A 21,957-nucleotide genomic window follows, 5' to 3' on the forward strand; every position below is an offset into this window, starting at 1 on the left:
TCCATACGAAGATTCATACACCTTCTCTGAAAATAAACACTGTGGTATTTTTTTTAAATAGAAACAGCAAATTTTGAGACAACCTTGTCTGATTCTGTCAAACTCACATCAAAGGCATGGGAATATGGGAGTTTGTTTACAGAACACAGCCCTGGGCTCATACAAAGCAGGTCATCAAATACAAGCATTGAGAAATAGCTTATCTGTTTTTACAAGAAAAACTAGGTGACAGTTTGAATGATTTGAAATACTGAAAACATCTTTTAATTTTAGAATTCTATACAAACTTAGATACAGACACGGTCATGACAAAATGTGTTCTTATTGCCTGCAAAATTTCACATAGAAATAGAAACACTGATGGCAAGCTTACTGACATCCAACCTGATGAGATATCCTTAAACTTGCAAGATGAATGTAGGGAAATAGAAGACACAGTAAGTAAGTAGCGTATGTGCATTTTGTCATCCCTGGAGTCTTCTTATTTATACACCAAACTCAAAGCACTGTGAACCAAGATTTAAGTTTTTAACACACATCACACAATAATGAAAAATTAAGTACAAAACAAGAAAAAATATGTAAAGTGTAATCCTGAAAATACACTGTTTTTTTAACAAGGGCACTGAATTAGTCCAAGAATGATTTCCTGTATAATTGTGTATTATGGAGGCTCACATCTTGTTTTCTGCACAGGACATCACTATTTGATGGAGTAACAGGAACAAATGGTAACTCTAACAAAAGATAAGGAAACATAATCACAAGGGAAACTCAAACTCCATGCCAACACTCTCACAGTTCTAAGCAAAGCTATACATTGAAATATGCTAAAATCATTGTCCTCAAAAAATTCTTGGCACTTTTGCTCCCAATAATTCTGCTTTCAGATTTAAAAAAGTGGAATGAATTACATTTTTGGTACTCGAGTGGGTAAAGCAAAACTATAAATGCAAATACAAGGACAAGTTACAAAACAAACATTTAGTGTTGACCTTCTAGGTGAAATATCTCACTATCATCCTTCTTCTTCATCGCTGTCTTTCATGGTGATACCCTGTAGTCCTCCCCCATCAGTGACTGAGACTGTGGCCTCCTCTACTTTAAGACGGCTGTGAATGGTATCATAGGTTTTACTATTCAGTGTTCCTTCCAACACACCCTGCAGTCTGAAATCTCGGTAGGTTTTCTGTAGCAAGAAGAGAGAACATTCTAAATGCACCATTGGATTTTCCCAAGAAGCCCATGCATAGTCACTGCATAAAGTGCCCAATTATACAATTATTAGAATAGTTTTACTCCTTTTAAAAATACAGGCCTATCCTTTTAAGTGGTGCTGGTGCTTTCACTTTTGAGTCAGAGCTCAGCACTTTCCGAGAATTAGGCCTTTTAAAAATCTCAAGATAACCCTCCAAAATACAAGGCACCCAAAATCACTAATCACTTTTGAAAATTTGGGCCACAGAACACAACCACCAAAACCAGGCTGTGTGTCCATATAAGCAACTTATTGTCATAATCGTTTGAGAACTTGTGCAAGTCAGGAGAGATGTGAAGTGATAATAAGCCACCTACTAGAAACATTAAATAGTTCATGTTACCAAGATATATTAGCAATTATTTCTTTAAGGTAGTTATCAACTTTTTCCTCTTGTGCACCACTTTGAAAGAAAGATCGCCTTTCATGGGTCTGTTCCCTCCCAATACAATAATCCCCTAAATACTTGGTTCCCAAAGACCTTCTTTACACTTTGATCTCTTGCAGTGGTCCAGCTTTCACTAGTGGTAGCAACCATGGAAGTGGACAGAGGTGTTAACAGCCTGTTGTCTAACTTTGGGTAATTTTTGCAAAACTGCATTAGCATAGACAATGTTAAATTGTTTCATTCTATAGACACCAGAAAAGGGTCCACTGTCCCCAATTTAAAAACCATTCCTTTAAGATGGTGTGTTTTGTGTTAAGCTTCCAGACTTCACTCAGTGCATATTTCACAGTAACTCTGTAGTCCCCTCATTCATTCAGAGATAAACTGACAAAGAGCTTTGTGAATGTCTAAACAATTTGGCATAATTCTGTGAAATCAGTCTTAAGAGTACAGCATTTTGAAACTGAGAAGTCTACAGTTGTATATTCAATTATGAATTTGGTTACAGCTACTGTTTACCATCCAGCAGAATATCTCAACACCTGGACTCTTTCCTCATAATATAATTTATTTTGCAGTTATCTCTGCATTATAAACCAGGTGTTTATGAAAATACTTTCAAAAACAAGTTTTAAGATGTGTTCTGTATTCTGTGACATAACAGTTTCTATGGTCACTGCTTAAAAAAAAAAAAGCCAGAGTAAATGCTCACTTAAATTGCAAATCATCTACATATCCTTCCCTTTGTTCACTTCTCAAGGTTTTGTTTCCCTGATGCATTGATTTGCCATGACACAGCAGAGGCTACTGTTTCATTTGACTTTCTATGTTGGGCAAGAAGACATTATTGAGTGATGATGTCTAAAAGCAGGCAGGCAGCACTGCAGTAGTGAAAATCCAACACACTCATACTCTGCCATGTTTTCTGGTAGCACTGGTTTGGGCTTACAATGTGCATGGAAAAAGCTATAGGAGAAGAGGACCAGGAAAAGACTAAAGCCCCACAATTCCCTACTACTTTGTCTACTTTGACCACTGCCTGTTAATTTCCCATATGGATCCACTTTGCTGACTTTTCCCTATCTCATTGATTCTGCCTCCAGTCCATCCAAAACACAGCTATCAAGTTTTTCATTCTTCCAATGCTCTGACTAAATCACTCCTACTGATTCTCAATCCAGATTTAATATTTTTGCATTCATATTATATGCCTATTGAATAATCTCTTGTAGATGCACTGACATTTCAGTGCAATAAAATCAACAATAAAGTAACTATAACTCAGGGTAATCAAAGCAATCCCAATAAGGACCCTGTATTTCCAGGGAACCCGTCCTTAACCAACTCCCTTAGACTATTCCTGGGTTAACTGATGAGGTCTGCAGCCTGCCCTGAACATCACAGTTGTTTCTCTGTTGGATCAAAGAGGGAATAAGTTCCAGAGTTGATGACCTTCTACTGAGATGGCTCTGTTCTTAGCCCCAAAATGAACATATCAGTTTGATCATCTCAGCTGATTTCAACTGCTGCACCCTCTCTCTCTTACCCTGAATTGCATCTGGAAATGAATTGGTAGCCACTGCACTCAACAGAACATAAGTATAGCGCGCTCCCTGAAGGAAATCCTTTAAGTCAGTGCTACTTTAAGCTGTGTTCTGAACCACACTGAGATCAAAGTTCTACTCATCACTTTCAGATCTCTCCAGAACTCCATCACTGCTCCTATCTCTTCCATCTCTGCTTATGACCCTTCCTACTTCATGCACTCTATGCTTCCTTTCCAATCACTTGATTTATGTCCCACATCCACTATAGCCTTCTTTCATGACACCCTCAAGGCCTGATATTGCTTGTGCAAGTACAAAGCTCAGAAATATCCATTTTAATTAAAAACTTTAACCTATGCTCCGAGTCCCCACATTTTAGAGTTTGTGGGTTACCTTGTGGATTTTTATACTGTGGATTTGAGCAACGTGGGTGCACTTTTCCTTTAAACGAGGAAACAATTATGGGAGAACAAATAGAAAACGCTGTAACTCTGGATACAGTCACTCACTATATTTCACTACTGTATATACAGTAGGATTTTCACACTTTTTCAGAATTCTCCTTTTACATGACTTTTAAAGATTGATTTTGCAACCATTATCCAGACAAACCTCCCATTGATTTCAGCAGAACTTTTGCCTCATGATAGATTTCAGCATCAGGCCCATTGATATATTTTCAGTTCAGTGTAGTGGCCTTCGATGGTACAACTGCTGTTATTGCTAAAAGCAGTTACATATCTAAAGCATCTCTTGCTAATTTGGGAGTTTTAGTATTTTATTAGTATTTCTCCTAGGGTAGCCTCTGCTGGCTAGCTGGGGAAAGAATATTTCTTATCCTTCAGAGTACATTTTTCCCCTCTGTGTGCACGTTCAGGTGCTCTATTGTGCTTGCCATGAATTTAGCATATGGAGGCAGAGATCTGGCATACCTCACTTAGCGTACAGCTCTGTGCAAACTGATGGTACTGTATAAATAAAACAATACAAGTAATTATGTACTACCAAGTAATTGTCACTTAATCTCATTTATAGTCAAAGGTATCACTAGTGTCCAAGTAGCAGCCTTTTTTCTTGAATTCCAAGCTTTGATGACCTTCCAAGACAAAAGCCTTTTCATTTACTTAAATCCAGTTTCTTTCCTTTTAAATTTCCAGGAGTGTCCATGTGTTCTGTGGCTGTTTAGCTCATACCAATCTTTTTAAAGACTTTGTGATCCTTTTTTAGGTACTTATAAAATACAACAAGGTTTCCTCTTGGCATCTTTTCCGAAGTGTGTAAGATTAAACTCTCATTCTTATGATGGTAGTTCAGAGCCTTCGAACAACTTACATAGCTCTTTCTCCAGAATTTGTATATACAGATAGATGTAAAGTGACCCAGATGGGATTTTAGGACCTCTTCTACACTAGAGGCCATAGACATTTAAACCAACTTTGGAACCCTCTCTCACATGCCCATAACACTCCACATGTCTAGCTGCAAAGTTGCTACCAGTTTTGCACAGGTGTTCACCGTACTTCCTCTAAGCAAGGGTAACCACTGTGTCACTCTGTAGTTTTAATGTAGACAACAGTACTGGCATCTATTGACTCACAGTGCACCAGTCACTCCTTAAGTGTCCGATTAGGTAAATCTTTTGGACTCTATGGTCCGGGGGTCAAGTTGTCCAGAAGCTCCTCACTTGTATAATTTTGCCTTTAACTCTCACTGTGTGCACTTCTTGTATTCCATCAGCACTTTAGCCCTGGAGGAGAGCAGGTCATGTTTCCACTGTTGTCCTTCCTCGAGAAAAACGTTGAATTCCACGAGGGGGCTCTCATTGGAGTCACCACTTACAGTGTGTCTTGACTATGCTGTCACCAGCCAGTGGCCTGAAAGGAAATTGGTTCCATGGAAACCAATAGTGCAGGACCTGGCTCTAAGATGGCAAAACTGAACTTGGATGGCCCGGTGGGCCATATTTGATCATTTTTCCAGTTTACAATGAAAATTCCAAATGTAACTCTAGCGTCCAAGAGAAGAATTTGCCCTGATGTTACAGCCATGACTTTAACTGTACAACACGATAATTTGGGGAAAAGGTTATCAGTGAGATCAACAACTTCTTATCAGACCTATGGATAACAAGAACATTCAGAACTACAATAGTAAGGATTTAAAAAGTTTGGAAAGGGACACAAATTCCTCTGACTCGAGGTATAAGCCAGTTTCTCACTGATGGGGGTTAGAAGGAAACTTTCCAAGAGGGCAGGTTATCCAATAATTATGTAATGTAGGATTTTTGCACTTTCCTCTGAAGCATTTGGCATTAGCTACAGTCAGTGATAGGACACTGGACTGAAAAGACCACTGGTCTCATTCAATATGGCAATTCCTTTGTTCCTAATTCTACTGGTGCTCTATCTGGCCGAAGAAAAATTAGGAAATTCTATCCAATATGTGTACAGTGTTCTCCACACTGAACCTAATACATCACAATAGATAATGAAATAGAAAAAATAATTAAAAAACAGTTACCATCCACTTTCTTGAGGGCAGGGAAAAAACGGGGTAAGTGTACTATTGTAATTGTCAAGATAAAAATAGCAGCTTTCAGCAGTCCCTATAATTGCTCCAGTCTGTTCCAGGTAAGGATTTGTAATTGAGATGGTAGACATAATGCAGTCAACATATTTATTCACTGTAACTGATCGGTTGATTCCTCTGTAGTGAGGTTACAGTGGACAGTAACTACTCATTCAGGGAAAGGTGTTCACTGCAACTGAATGCAATAACTCTTTGTCTAGGCAGAAGGAAAAAGAGGACAGAGCTCTTTTAAGCATCTGTACTGCATCTGGGTTATGAGGGAGAGGAGAAGGAGGACAGACTCATCTGAGTGGAGCCAAGGGGGAAACAGGAAGAGGCCTGGCCAGGGAGGGTCACTGTCTCATCATGTGCACCAGGGGAAGGGGAGGGTATTCATGCCCCTGCTGCATTCCAGAAGGCTTTCTCTCTCTCTCAATCACTGATCAGTAGCATCTACCCTCCCACCCAGCGGATCAGAATAGAAGAAGATTTTATGATCTTCTGTGGGCTTGCACTAGTTGCCTTTTTTCATTTGGGGCTGGCAAGGAATTTTCCCCTCACTGTCAGATAGGCTGAAGTCGAATGAGTTTTTTCCACCTTCCCTGTAGTAGGTCAGGGACCTGGTGAGGTAGGTAATGAGGGTAGGTCTAGATATCACAATTTGGTAGGTAGTAGGTGTCCAGTGCAGGTACTTATTACAGAGGGGATATGGTTCCCTGATAAACAGGAGCTGGAAGTGGGTTTAGGGCAGTGGTGGGCAACCTGTGGCCCATCAGGGTAATCAGCATGTCCCTGTGGACTGTGCCGCTTCCTGCAGCTCCCATTGGCTGGGAACGGTGAACCGCAGCCACTGGAAGCTGCGGGCAGCCATGCAAATGTAAACGAACTGTCTAGCAGCCCGCCAGCGGATTACCCTGATGGGCTGTGTGTGGCCCGCGAGCCACAAGTTGCCCACCACTGGTTTAGGGGGAGGCATCCCCTAAGGAAGTTGGTAAAAGTAGGGTTGGAGCTCCTAATGTCTGGTTCGGCAGGGAGACAGCCTTATCTTTTTTCCAGCCCCATTTAACTCCCTCAGTTGAGAGGACGGTGGTGAGAACGGGCTGAGATCAGGTTCAGATGGGGGAAGCCTGTGGGCAGTGCTTCCAAATAGGTGGAAATGGTTAAGGAAAGAAAGATGACCTGCACTGTACGATTTATTACCAACTTTTCCGAGATAGTTAAGTGAATAAAGTGGCCTAATTATTCATTGCCTGTCTTTCTTCCTGCAAATCAAGATAAGCATTTTGAAACATACTTCCCCCGTCCCCATACTCACAGGTAACCAAAGGGGGATGAAACCCTGATAAAAAGTTGCAACTTGCTTCACTATACATGTCTGGATTTGCACAGTGACCCATGTTTATCTATAGTAGTTTATTTTCTATTAACTATCCCTCACTTTTCTCTCTAATGCCCTAATTCAAATATATTTTTGTTTACCTTGACTATCTTGATGAGAGTCTTCAGCTGGTAGACGTGAAGCTGAAGGTCTAATCTATCGGCCAGCCACATACATATGACTTTCATGGAACTGCTGTACCATTGCTAGAAAGAAGGGTGAGAAAAGACAAAACAACTCTGAAGTATTCATTTACCATATTTAGTAATGAGAGGTAATGACCATAGATCAGCCCTCGAAGTCATCAGTGATATAATTTTCTGCTAAGAGAATTGCGTGTGGTGCTAGGAAATCAACTAACTTGACCTAGACTAATGGGTGTAATTTAGGGATGGGAAGAGGGGCATTGCCCCCCACCCCGCCCCCAACTGCAAACCTCAGGCAGGGGCCGAATTTGCCCTCCCAAGCACAGCCCTATTGATCTGACTGGAGCTGCCTCCCCCTCGCAAAAAATATATAGAAGTAAAACTACACCTATTCCTGGACTGTTTTACATTAATTAGCACTCTCTACGCTAATTTGTGTCTTTGAGTTATAACAAATTAATGTGAAATAGTGTTTTGCACTGTGCTATCTGTCAGTAAGAATCGTTATTAAACACACATATGAACGAACTGACTGCTGAAACAGTAGGGGAAAATGCTACTTTAAAGAAAGATTTTGCTTTAAAGAAAGATTTTGCCTTGCTTCAGGGTTTCCATACCAAACAAGAAAACAACATCTAATACAGGATAAGGGCATCAACGATGAGCCAAAAATCCTGAAGTCCTTATTCTGTTTTTACTCACTCCTGACTTCGGGAAATCACCCCAAAGTCCATGGGAGTTTTACTTCAGTAAAACCAGAAACAGACAATAAAAGAAGTAAGCTTTTCAGGATTTTGCCTTCCATTTGTTACCAACTATATTACAAAATATCTTTTTTTCCTTTTGCATGCTAGGCATGTCTGTAAACATTTTCACTCAAAGCTTTATGAATAGATATTGCAAAAACAATCTTACTGTAGTTGGTGCTCATTTTATCATAAAAATAACGTCCAGCTCAAATATACAAGAGTCCAAGACAGAGCACCAAGTTGCATTAAAATTAACTAAAGTTAACAGAGTTTTTACAAGACGCTGTAGTAGTTTTATTCCCTCTCATGTAAATTACTAACCAGATGTCATTCAGTCAAAGTATAAAAAAGGAAGGGGCTTGTTTCATTTTAGGAATAAGAGATTACACTTTGAGAGAGTTCATGTCTCATCCTTATTTATAGTCTCTCTCCCACAGGGAGGAGGCTTAAATCCTTTCCTGTTGTAATTTCCTGTCCCCTTACAACATACACAGATATGTAAAGAGAGAAACATTGCGTCTTTATGTTTTAAAATGCAGCATACGATACAAGGTGCATATATTAACAAAGTTCAAAGGATGGCTACTGTATGCAGCTTTAGCACTCTCTGAATATTGTAAGCCCAATTAAAAATATATTGAAAGATCTAACACAGTGTGGTTTCTGGATATTATCTAACTAGTGATAAAAGTAGCACTCTTTGTACCAATAATGCCAGCCTTCTGTAACAAGCTTTTTATGCATATATTGGATACATATTTACATTCTTTTTCTTTATAGTAAATAAAATAAATCTAGACTCAGAAGTGATTAGCAATCAGCTTTAAGAAATGTTTGTAATGATTAAAAGTAAGATTTTCATATGTATTTATTAAGGTTGCTTTAACAATTTTGTTTAATATTGATAAAAGGTATTTTAATTACATATCACAGGAAATAAATTAATTTTACTTTTTATCAAACGTATTCCTATTAATTTATTATTATATTGAACTGAACAAACCATAAATAAAATGCATGTGGCCATACAAATCTCATAAAATGAAATAACTTGATTTGTTTAATATTATGTAGGGTTGATTTGGTATCCATGGAACATTGCTCCGGATCACTGAAAGACATTCCTTAATAGAGTTTCTTTTCTTTTATTAGTCACATGCTTATTTTAGGGTTTTCATTATAATTTCTTCACATTTTTTTAAAATAATGGATAATGGGGTCTTATTCAAGTAAAGGCTGACACAGGATGATTGTCATGTACTATAACAAATAGCATATATGTGAATTCACTTGCTGGACTCTGATGACATGATAAACTTGAAATCTCATATAGACATGCATTCTCTCTGAACCCTCTACTGTTCTTTGCAACAAGATGGACCTAATCTATCCTCTTGTTGGTTAGGTGCTACACATCTTAATCTTGCATAGGGGAGAGATACAGAACATGATTCTATCAATGAATTTTCAGGAAATGAATATTATTCCATGAGAAAAACCTGTATAACATGGGCTACAATTTACGTCTGCTAAGGGGGTTGTATTGAGATAATTGGTAAGGAATGAATGAGCAAGCTGCAGACACTGTGATAAGTTCTGTGACTGGTTATCCTTGTGTAACACTATTGAAATTAATGGAGTTGTAGAAGGAAAATTAAGAACAGAACCTGTCTCATTCTCTCAAAATGTGTGTATTTTCAAAAAAATCCAGATACGTAAATGAAAACTGCCATGGAATTCAAATTCATTACATCACCCCAATAAGACAGACACATTGAAAACACAGCCAAGAAACTAAAATCACTGCTTCACATTAGTCCAGCTAAATCTGGAAATTAAAGAATAAATGCTGCTCAGGCAATATTTGAGAGGCAAATAAAAATTAACTTTGTCCCTCCATTGTATAAATAGGATAATCAATACACCAGGGCAAAAAAGCATTTTTATAATTATTAACACAAAAATGGTAAAATGTTAAAATCAAGATCACTGAAAAATTGTTAGCCTAGTTTTAACAAGCTAACCATATACAGGAAAATAATTCAGTGAAATTACCATTAAGCAGTATTATAAGATATTATATATCAAAACACATGAAGAAAACATTTAAAAAGCACTATATGGAAAATGACATTTCAATTTTGAAGCCAGAATTGTTATAGAATTTTTACAAGAATCACAGCATATTTTCAGGGTCTCTCCCCTCCCGCCTCGGTAGACAGAATTCCTGTTACTTTCTGGCCTCTACTCCACAGACTTTGGGCATTTAAGGAATTTTTTCTAGACTATCTAAGATGAATGTTTCCCTTTTTCTGTTTTTTTAAATGGTGTTAAAAAAAAGCAGAGTGCTACAAACTCAGAGGGGGTTGGAAAGCAGGCCATGCATTTTGACCATCATCAGTATAATTTACTGGCAGAGTATGCACCAAATGTGTCATTTGGAAGATCTGTTGCAAACTCACTTGCAACCTTTAGCAGTCAGATAATGGACTTTAGCTTTCAAAATTTTTCAATAAAAACAGTTCCTTTTTAACTGGTAAAAATGCACTTTCCCCCTTTTCTAACAATGACACTGGAAACGCAGTAAGACACTTGCAGATGCCAATGATACAGTATTAGTGGCTTATTCTTTGCTGTGGTCTGTGCAGACATAAAGCAGTAAGGGAATATTATATATTTTTTCACATCAGTACATGACAGCAGCCAACCACTTTAAGAAAAAATATGTTAGTTTTTTCTTATTCATGGTTCATCCAGCTCCTGTAACGGCATGCATTACTCACTTCAATTTTCCAGAGATATCTCTTTTAAAGTAAAAATAAGAGAAAAGGAAAGGCTAGGGTTGACTTTGTGAGACCCCTGTATTTATTCACACTTATTGTGCATGACTGTAGGCTGGTAAATCATATTAGCAGCCTGTCTCCCCATCAAGCTGCTACTTGCTTTCCAGCCCTGGGAAGGTTCAACAAATCAACAGGAGCACGGAAAACAGAACATCAGTCTAATCTAGTGTTTAAGGTGAAGTTTTCAAACCCAATCTAAGAAGATCTTTAGAGCAAGCAACAAGCTGAAGGGCTCAGAAGGTGGTACTGACAATGAAAGAGTGTTGAAATATTGAGAAGCGCAGTACTTGTGCATTTTTAATAACAAGAGGGTCAACAAGGACACAACTCCCTCAGTGCCAATAGATGCCACTGACTATGGAAATTGCCACACCAGGGCTATAAACGCTCTCAGTTCATCAGCTTTCTTAAACAGTTCATCAGCTTTCTTAAACACCCTAAACCCCCTCAGTGGACCTTTAGTCTTGAATTAACAAACCAAAGCAATGAAAGAGGGTGCAGCTTGAATGGCTGGCATTGATCCCCAACTGTGTTCAGCACTGCTACAGGCACTGAAAAACTCTCTCCATTGTCAATAGAAATTGACAAACCTCCTCTCCTAAATAGTACAGCTGAGCCAGGCTGGATCCATGCAGCTGTAAAGGGCTCCACTCTCAGGGCCCAGGAGCACTCACAATAGAACAATCATGAGCTCTTTGTCAGCCCCAGACTCTGCAATTTTCTAACAAGGATTAAAGTTGTTTCTCGGCAGTGCTGGTGAAAAGAGATTTAGCAACATACCGTGCTTTCTTCATGCAAGTTAAAGAGAAGTAGTTAAGGAATTTCATTATTCTGTTGACTATTGGAAATACAAAACAAATATATGAAATATTCACAATCCTTTTTCTTGCCTAATCTATAATGTTTTGAGAATTATTCAATTAAATATAACACATCTTCTGAAAGCAAGCACTTCAGATATATTTTTGAAGTTTTATAAAAAGGTGCAGCTGTTTGCCACCTGGAATGAGGACTCAATACATACTACTACACAATGCCTTAGACCTTCTAGGTCTGATATTCCTAAATCTGAATCACAAGGCTCCATAGGGTTTCTATATCTTGGCTATTCCTGGCAAATGGGCACTGTCAAGAATGCTGCTTTTGATGAAGATGAGAGAAAAAAAATTGTAACATTTCGTGGAAACAAAGCTGTAATATTTTTTCTACTGATGTGTTTAGCTTCTTATTGATTAGGAATTGGTGCTGTACAAACAATGATAGGTTTTTACCTCCTCCAGCTACACTTGTCTCAATAGGAACAATAGCAGAGATTATACTTTCCACAAAGACTGTATGTTAAGACAGTGAAAGCTAAACTGCCAGTGTAAAATAAATATTAGTGTGTTTAGAATACTATAGCACCTGTATCAAAATATATTATTATTTAGATGCATAGCACTAATGGTATGCTAAGTGCTTTTAACACTTCAGAAAAAAAGTTAAATCATCAAAAGAATAATGAAGTTAGGTTTAAAAAATGCAAATTATAAAAAAATAAATAGGGACATTAAATAATATGGACATTTTCAATAGACAGAAAGATCTGTTTAGTTACCTAATGTTTCAATCATTCTATATTTCCCCAGCTATAAAATAGGGATAATGATATTGACTTACTTTGTAGAGGTCTTTGAGATCTACTGATGAAACTGCTATACAAGACCTAAGTATTAATTATTATTATTATTGTATCTTTAAGGACACTTTTTGGGCTTAGGAATTATGGCAAATGTTTTCTTATTTGGGTAGTGAAGTTAGACACTTAACTCCGTATGCGTACATCTAGATAAGTGGCCGGATTTCCAGAGTTATTGTTTTCAATGAATGTTGTAGATGCTCGGCACCTCTGAAAAATCAGGCCAATTATCTTGGTGACTGCAAACACATTGGGATGCCTACTTTTATATATCTTGGTCTGTTAATTTTTTCAAAATCTGACGTCACAAGCTCTGTTTGCCAAAAGCTGGGAATGGGTGACGAGGAACAGAACCCTTAAACAGTGAAGTGGCCTGTTAACTGGTAACAATCTGCTATTGTTTATGTTGCATTTTGAGTGTCAATAGCTTTCCTTAACTTGTAAAGCTACATTATATCTACAGATAATTTAATTTATATTTCTAAGGTCTTCAGTCAGGGTGCCACAAAATCATTTAACTAAAACATATTTTCTCTAATGCCAAAGCACATCTATATGATACTCAGCTCTCCACTTCATTGCACAAATATGGAAGCAGGATAAATATGAAGTTATCCAAGTCTGGGCTTGATCCCACAGCCCTTCCTCAGACAAAACTATTGGCTTCAGTGAGAGTAATTCCTAAGGGAGGATTGCAGGTTTGTGTTTCACGGACCAAGCCATGTCCCAACTTTATGTTGCAGCTGTGTTGGATTATGAGTTAAACACTGGAACAGGTTACCTCTGGAGGCTGTGGAATCCTCACCACTGGAGGTTTCTAAGAACAGGTTAGACAAACACCTATCAGGGATGATCTAGGTATTCTTGGTCCTGCCTCAGACCAAGGGGATGGACTGGACAACCTCTTGAGATCCCTTCCAGCCCTATATTTCTATGATTCAATGTATGGTCTCTCCTCAGCAGCCTAACTTATCTTGGCAACAGGTGGTCCTGGTGAAGAAGGAAGGTTAATGGTCTCCAGGAGACCTTGGAACAGACTGCGGGAACTGGACCTTTCACACACATAAGCTTCATCTTCTCTAAGCGGCTTCTGCAGATCCTGCCCCTCTCACCTTCCTGATTACTGCAACAGTAACCCAATGGAACTGCCCTGGGGAAGAGAGACTAGGCCCAGATCTCCAACTTGCTGGCCCAAGGGAGAGAGGAGCTGATGGGGAGGGAATAAGGACATAAGAACAGCCACACTGGATCAGACCAAAGTCCATCTAGTCCCGTATCCTGTCTTTCAACAGTGGCCAATGCCAGGTGCTTCAGAGGGAATGAACAGAACAGATAATCATCAAGTGATCCATCCCATTGCCTGTTCCCAGTTTCTGGCAAACACAAGCTAGCGACACCATCCCAGCCCATCCTGGCTAATAGCCATTAATGGACCTATCCTCCATGAATTTATCTATCTCTCTTTTGAACCCTGTTAGAGTCTTGGCCTTCACAACATCCTCTGGCAAAGAGTTCCACAGGTTGACTGTGCATTGTGTGAAGAATCTGTTCCCTCCAAAAGTAATTGGTATGTGTGGCTGAGGGAGCTTTGTCCACTTTCATTCTAGGGGGACAGCTCTTTTTCAGAGATATCCGCCTGAAGATTCCCATCTTGGACTACAAGACCCATTCACTCTTCTTGGTTACTACCTGACAGCTAGGAGGGGTGGGGAATTCCACTAGCTAACTCTTATGGAATTAGGGAGATACTACATATGCAGAGTGCCTCTGCTCCTCAGCAGAGAGCATGGGGGACAGGCAACAACAGATCCCTCTGTAGAACTGTTCTTGAGGTGAGAGTGTGTGTGTGTGTGTGTGTATGTGAGGGTAGGGGTAGTCAGCATGAGATTATTATTTGTTCCACAACTGTGTAGGCAGCTGTGGAACAAAGCCAAGCCCTGAAGTTCTGGTGGACTCCATGCTGTGGATGCAGGTGGGATCAGCATTTGGTTCTAATGGCCCAATCTGGTAAACGCTTTCTACTAGACATAGGGCTTAGTAACATGAGTAGCGACTCCTCATCGTATTAAGCAACTGCAGGAACAGTCTTTAAATATGCGACTTTTAATTTTATTTTACTCTAAAAAACCTGTCTGTTCTTTATTAGAGGAGTAACTAGAATATTTTTATTGCTGCTCCTGGAACTTTATTTTTATCTTGGTAAACCAGTAATTACTCTACACAGAATTCTTTAAAAAGTAATTGCTTCAGGTAAACAGTGTATGGAGCCTCACCTTTTAGTTTGAAACATTTTTAGAATCCGGTGGCATTTTTATGCTGCACACATTTTATAGAACACTGAGTGTACAGAGAAGTGATATTTGCAAATATGAATTTGCAGATAGTACTGGAATTAAGTTGCCAGAATTGAGTGGCCTCCATATTTATGATCACTGCTCAGTAGAACATATAGCAAGCATCTGTAGTACAGTAGCTCCTTAGCCTAGGTGTGCACTTCATATATATTTGCTAAGCCTGACTACATTATTTTATTATGATACACACACCCACACAAAAGTGTTACATTTGAAGGTGCATTTCAATTGATTCTTTTAAAAAAATCAATATGTTAAAAAACCAAATATTATTAACTGTATAGAAATGATCAGTTAAGGAATAGCCAATAACCATCTGCCATACAATCCTTCGTCACTCACTATCACCCTCCCTCTTTTACACACCCAATCTTAGTATGGCCAACTCGTTTTGTTGTGTAATGGAAATATGCTGCTGGATGCGTTGATTTTGTATGTTATTTTCATTGTGTAGTAAAGATTCAAAAAATAATATAGTTCAAAAGGTTTATTAAGATATGTCATCAGATATTTCACAGTGTCATATGATGAAGGGGTAAAATAATATTTTAATGAATGACTGGTGTAATTTGGTAATATAATGTCCATTGATTGTATGGTGTTTTAGGTTTATGCGACTGTAGGAAAGCCTGATAAGTTGTATTTTATAACTACATTAACTATATTGTGTATCCGATAACAAGAAGTTTTTCTGTAGTGAGTAACGCTGTAGTAATATGTTGGAAATGGGTCCCTTCAATAAATAAAATAATCAAGATTTACTGATCTCCAGTCATTTGTTATTTTGACATCGGCATACATATCAGACGCTTTTGGGGAGGGCAAAATTAATGTCAGGCGGAGGTGTAAATCTGATGGAATGATAATGATGAAGGATTGTATGAGCATAAAGAAACTGTAATTGTTAATTTGTAGATGTGTGAGTTTGAGGTTCACAATTTTGTGACGAGATGTCTAATCTTGGTTTTGGGTGCCAACTAGACTCCATTGAAACACACTTTCAACCGTAAAACCTTCTTGTAATGAATATTTGGGGGGGGGGGAATTTCCTCTATTTGTTTTTTATAAATTTTATAAATCATAAATTTAAATCTGGGAAATAAGGTCCACAGAAGGGGATCCTTACTGTAACATTTTATGAGGCCCAGTGCATGTGGAGTTGTGTGTGTCTGGAGTTGTATCTGTGTGGATCATGGGGTTAGAGGACAGTGGAAGGGAATGGAGCTTTTTATCTACACTGTAAACTAAGTGCTTAAAGTTTTCTATCAAGAAAATTTTAAATATTTAAAATTTATCATGGATAAACTCTCCATTTCCCCATCCCAATTCCTGTACCCCATTCTAGCCAATTCCTGTACACCTTCCTACTCAAGTATCCTGCATCCATTTTCTATGCCTCCCCCAGTCCCCTGCACCCTTTTCTATACCCCTGGCTCCCTGCACTTCCCCTTCTTTCCCCACTGCATGCTCCGCCAGTCTCCTGTCCTCTCATATTCTTCTTCCTCCCACAGACACCCTAATCCAACAAATAGTAGCACAGTTCTAGGTCACCCAGTCTATTCCCCTTGAAACTCACGTCCCCACTTCTACAGGCCTCCTCCTGGACTCCTGCTCATCCGCATATCCTCCACCTCAAATCTCTCCCTCTAATATTTGGAAAAAATTTAGAGCATTGCAGAGTGTGTGTATGTAAATAATTGCTCTGTACAGCCTAAACTGTATCCACAGGTAACAGGAAGGGAGGAGTGAGGAAGAACAATACTACAGCCGGCCACTTTAAGGCACTGATAACTCTGCAGATCTATTCTCTGCCCAAACCCATTGAAAAGGGAATCAGGATGGGACTTTTTTCAGCCTGGTAAAGTGACAAACAGACCTTTATTACTTCACAAAGTCTATTCTCTCCTTACAGCAAGGTGATCAGCTTTCCTCTTGTATTTTGGCCTGTACTTAGAAGGAAGAACACTTCCTTTTCCCCTCAGGGCTCCTCCTCCTGCCTTCCTATGCCTTTATTTATACCCCTACTTGAATGATCCCCTAATTAGTCTCTTCCCTGCCTACTTTAGTGAGGGGTTCATATTATCCACTTTTGTAATCGAGCCACCAACACCTCCCTTGCAAAAAAACAAACCCAACAAAACTACTCACCCAAACCACAGAATCCACATGGCCAACATTACCAAACAAATTTGGAGTTTGTTGGCTGAGCCATTTTGGGGATAGGAAGAGCCAAAAACTGTTAGGATCATTTTAAAAAATATGTCACTGAGGGGGAAACTTTTAAATCCCACAGCTTTAAAATTCTTTTTCTGATTTTTTCCAAACATCCTAGAAAAACTCTGTCATAGAATAAGATATGGCATGTTCCATTTCATGGGGATTGTTTTTCTGAAGAAAAGTCAAGTTTTTTTATTTTAAACTGAGCTCAGGGTTGGAGGCTACATAACTGTGGAAGTACTGTCATCCATAACAAATGTAAATGTTCAATACATGATATACAGTAACCATCCATCCACATACTGTATACGACATTGCTATCTCAGAGACAGATATAAAATTCCAAAATAATTTGTTTGCAACATTTTGGTAATGTTGTAATTGCAACTTTTATCATCTGCATCTCCCTTCTGCCTTCCTCACATACGATAGATGCAGACTGAAGTGGGGTTTTGCAAAATTATCTATACACAAATCTTCCATCCAGACCTGGACATCTGTTATGTTATCTTTATTTTAAATATCGTGTGCTAATGTAGGGCTTATTAAAGTGAGAGAGTAATGGCATTGGAACATATAGCTTCTCCCCCACCCCTCACCTCTGCCCATGCCCTTCATTCTTAAACTGCACTGCTCTATGCTATCACAGTACTAGGGCTTCCTTGAGCACCTACTACCAGTCATGCCATATTTGTGTGCTCTGCTGTACGTTGTGGTTCTATGATATAGACCAATGTTCACCAAAGAACAGAATGAGACCAGTCAGTTAACGTTTCTTGAGCTTAAGCCAACACAAATCCCCAAAATAAATAAATAAAAGGTGAAAGGCCACTGTTTAAAATTACTTCATGCTATCCCCATCACTAATGTCCTAGTCCCACAAACACTTATGCACCAGCTTAACATTACCATTGTGAGTCATCCATCAAAGCCAATGGAACTGCTAATGTGTAAAGTTAAGGACATAAATAAGTAATGCTCAGATCCTAAAATGGCTTATTTTCAGGCCTGGTGGTATTGCCCCTTACAAAGGAAGCTCTCAATTTACATCTGAAGTTAGGCAAATATGTTTAGATTAGAGCATTTTAAAAATGCTTGTCTCTTTAATCTGGATGTTGTTTCTATGACATAACTCCTGGTTTAGTTCTTTTCAACTCTGATGCGCACATCTTTTCCATTTCACACACCTGCATTCTTTTCAACCCACCTTGAACTTCTCCATGAACTTCTCTTCTGTGTTTTTACAATTTGGTTTGCATATTTTTACATATGTGCGGTAGTGTGCACAGTGAAAAGTGAAGGACAGGTGTTAAGCCTGAGTCCTATGAAAAGATACATAGATATATGAGGGAACACTAAAAACGAGGCCCTTCTCTTGGTTGAAAGAAATCCTGAATTCATACATGTGACCCCTATGCTCATGGAAATCAGTGGCAAAGCTCTCACTGAATTCAGCACTGTAGGATCAGACAAGCAGCACTTACTACTGATGTTTACTAACTTCACAAATTGTTTCAGATAGCTTGCAGCTTCTTCTCATTAGACTATTCTGATTTACAAAGGAACACCCTATTTCTGCTGCTGTATACCAATTCTCATAAAACCAGAGCGCTCTCACTGGGTGCCCCTCATTCTTGGCAGCTTCTTTACATGGTGAATAATACAGTTATGTTTCCGTTTGTGAATATTTACACATAGGGTTGTTGTTGTTGCTTTGTAGCGAGCATGACCCAGATGAGACACAAGTCAAAAACACCAAACCTGCATGGTATGGTTCCAGAAGCGACGAGTTTCATCTGCTGACTCTGTGTGTGTGGATTACACTACATCAAGAAATCAACATGCTCTAGGTGGTGCTTGTGCCTGGCACTTCATGGTGAACAAATATTAGATAAGACAATGCAAATGGCACAATCCCTATTGATTTTCCTTGACTGCACAGAATGTGACAGCTGTAGGCACAGTTATCACTTACCAACAGCCTCATCTAATGTTTCAGTGCTGGTTTATATGTGTAAACTTGTAAGTGTCCCATAAATTTCATTAAGGTACCAGACACTTTTCAAGCCATCTAGATAAAAGATAAAATATGTGTAACAAGCTGCTTATTTGCACATAGTCCTAGTGGGACAAAAGGGTTAAGGGATTTAATCTTGACTAGGTGTTGGGAGGAGTTCACTGTTTGCTCAGATTGGTTATTTTTCTTGATGCACAGGCGTGGATGGATAGGTGCATTTGAAAGAAGTCTAAATAAACAGTGGGCACCATAAATATTTCTAGTAAAAGATTGCCAACCGCAGGCATTTACAAATCATGAGGTTGTCTTAAAAATGAGATTTACAAAATAATCCGGGTTAGGATTTTTTAAAATTTGACTTCTGGTTTTTGAATCTTTAGGATTCACATTTTCAAGACTTGCTCCGCCACCATAAGGCTTAGAAATGTACTTTTTCTTTTTTTAAGTGAAAGTCGAGATTCACAAGTAATCAGTTGAAACCAGGAGCTGGAGAAACTCTAAATAATATGAAACTCATGATAAAAGCAGAAGAGTTGGCACCGTTGAGAAAATGACTTCATTTCCCTGTTTCTTGTTTTTTCAGCTATTGTACAGATCTCAATTCTTTCCTAGCATCTAGCTCAGAGACTCTTGCTCCCCAAACTGCGGCAGTTTAGAGGAGTCATGCAAATGACACAGTTAAGCTTGTGAGGAATAAGCGGCACGCATCAACTCCATGGCTGTATCTACACTACAAGCAAGGGGTGTGATTCCCAGCTTGTCTAGACATAGTCGTGCTAGCTTGTTGAGAGCTAGTGTGAGTATAAATAGCAGTGTAGCTGCAGTTACTCGGGCAGTGGCAGCAGCATGGTTCAGCCATGCCGCGAACATACCCAGAGGGTTCAGGTGGGTTTGTGATTGGCGTGGCTAACCTGTGCTGATGCTGTCCATGCTACTTCAACTACACTGCTATTTATACTTGCTCTAGCTCCCACTGAGCGTACATGGCCTGGGAATCACACCGCTAGTTTGTAGTGTAGACCTAGCCCATGAGCGCAACACACTGACTGAATTATGGCACATACAACCCCTGAGGCGAAATCATTCCCATGTCTTCTCATGCTGGTAAAGGAGGGTGACAATAATAAGATCCAAGATGGAGGCATCAAGGACTTAAGGAAAAGCATCTTCAAAATGAAGAGGTGGGGAAAATTTAGGACCACACTGGACTACCCACCATGCTAAGGCCCAGGTCATAATAGTCAGAAAGAGCCAAAGGAATTACTTGCAAGAATTCTTCTATAGAAAAACAGTCCATTAAACTCTTAAAAATGCTCACAGTGGATTCCACCTGCAAGTTACTGTGCACATTGGTCCTGATCTTGCTAACCACATGCTTAACTTTAAGCATGTGAGTAGTTCCATTGATTTCAATAGCAATGAGCTTTGTTGGATCAGTGCTAGACTGAGCTCTCTGCTTTTCAATAAAATTTGGGTAAAAATGTTCCTCTATTCTTTATAAAATCATACTGGATTATCTTTACCAGATTTTAAATGGTCTATTTCTTTTCTATAGACCTTCTCATCTTAAAAAAGAGTGGGGAAAATTATTTAGAAAAAAATAACTACACTGCAGTGGACTTTAAATAACATATTTGCAAGATACTGATAGCTTGTGTATGTATGCATGTGTGTGTGCACAAAACATCTTCATTCATATTCAATGTTTGGTAAAAGTGCCTGAAAAATAAAAATATTTGTTCTTTTTTTCACTGGAAGGAAAAGTGATACTACAAACTGTTTTAAGGAGACAAACATTCTTCCAGTTCAAGAGAAAAACTGAGATCAATTCACATATGGAGGGCTTTTTTTTTTTTTTTTAAATATTAGGCACAATTAAAGTTGAGTTAAGGCTCTGGTGGAAATCTAAAGAGCATCGGCAAATCTGAGCACTGCTCAGCTTTTGAATTGCTTTTCTACTTCTCAGTTCTTTTAAATGGTTTTCTATGGCAGGAACATTTTTCTTAATTAGTCACAGCTAATTAGCGTTCTGGCATAGACAAGTAATCAGAAATGTCAGAGCTGCAAGGCTACATCTCCCTAATCCTTTGATAGTAATTCAGCCTCCTGGGAGGGCCTCAAGCTGCGGTAAGTAGTGGCTGACAATAAGGCAAAATTAGGTGGGCAGCAGACCATTAGGATAGAAAAATAAAAAGCACTACCAAATCCTGCTGAGCACCATCAGGCAACTAACTACACTGCCAGATGAGGTGCCTGTTTAAGCCTGTGTTGTTAATTAGCTGATTCTACCAGACCTGCCACATATGTCCAGGTGCATCATGCAAAGATGTGTAATTCTGGGTTTGTGCCAAATGACAATTGTGTTCTTCTGCGATCACATTTCAAGAATCTGAGCAAGAAGTCTACATATTTCTTGAAGATTATTCTGAATTCTCAAAGAAATAAGAAGATCAACAAGCTACAATACATTTGCTTGTTGAGTTTCTTTTAGGTAATTAGGTACGCTCCTCTCAAGTTTCGCAGATTTTAATTCACATACAGCTTTAGAGTCAAGTCAAGGCCTTTAACCAGTCCACACCTAGTTTCAACTTGTCAGAGTTATCTTGGCATATAACCTAGATCAAAAGTAAACCTTTTTATAAAATCTTACACTTGCAAATCATTACTTAACTTTGACAATGATGATTATTAACTAAAACTAACTTGACAGGTAGTAATTTGAGAATGTGCAATTTTTTCAAAATGAGACATTAAATTTTGCTAGAAAAACACTGCTAAATACTACATTAATGTTGCTTTTGAGACAGACAAGGA

The 21,957-nt window shown here is 38.7% G+C and overlaps 1 protein-coding gene across 15 annotated transcripts in view; it reads right to left on the minus strand.

Moving 5' to 3' along the window:
• Nucleotides 1–238: 238 nt before the first annotated feature.
• CADPS2 (calcium dependent secretion activator 2) overlaps nucleotides 239–21,957 on the minus strand; it is a 560,752-nt gene continuing 539,033 nt past the window's right edge. For 14 of the 15 annotated variants that reach the window (XM_048836201.2, XM_048836202.2, XM_048836197.2 and 11 more), the window contains 2 exons: nucleotides 7,241–7,345; nucleotides 239–1,189 (listed from right to left, as the gene is read on the minus strand). In XM_048836201.2, coding sequence (XP_048692158.1) covers nucleotides 1,019–1,189; nucleotides 7,241–7,345 — 276 coding nt within the window. In that variant the 3' untranslated portion in view covers nucleotides 239–1,018. Of the gene's footprint in view, nucleotides 1,190–7,240; nucleotides 7,346–21,957 lie in introns of those variants that run through there. The other variant, XM_048836207.2, reaches the window with a different exon arrangement.

This window comes from Caretta caretta, chromosome 1, assembly GCF_965140235.1.
Source record: "Caretta caretta isolate rCarCar2 chromosome 1, rCarCar1.hap1, whole genome shotgun sequence".
NCBI classification, from domain to species: Eukaryota; Metazoa; Chordata; order Testudines; family Cheloniidae; genus Caretta; species Caretta caretta.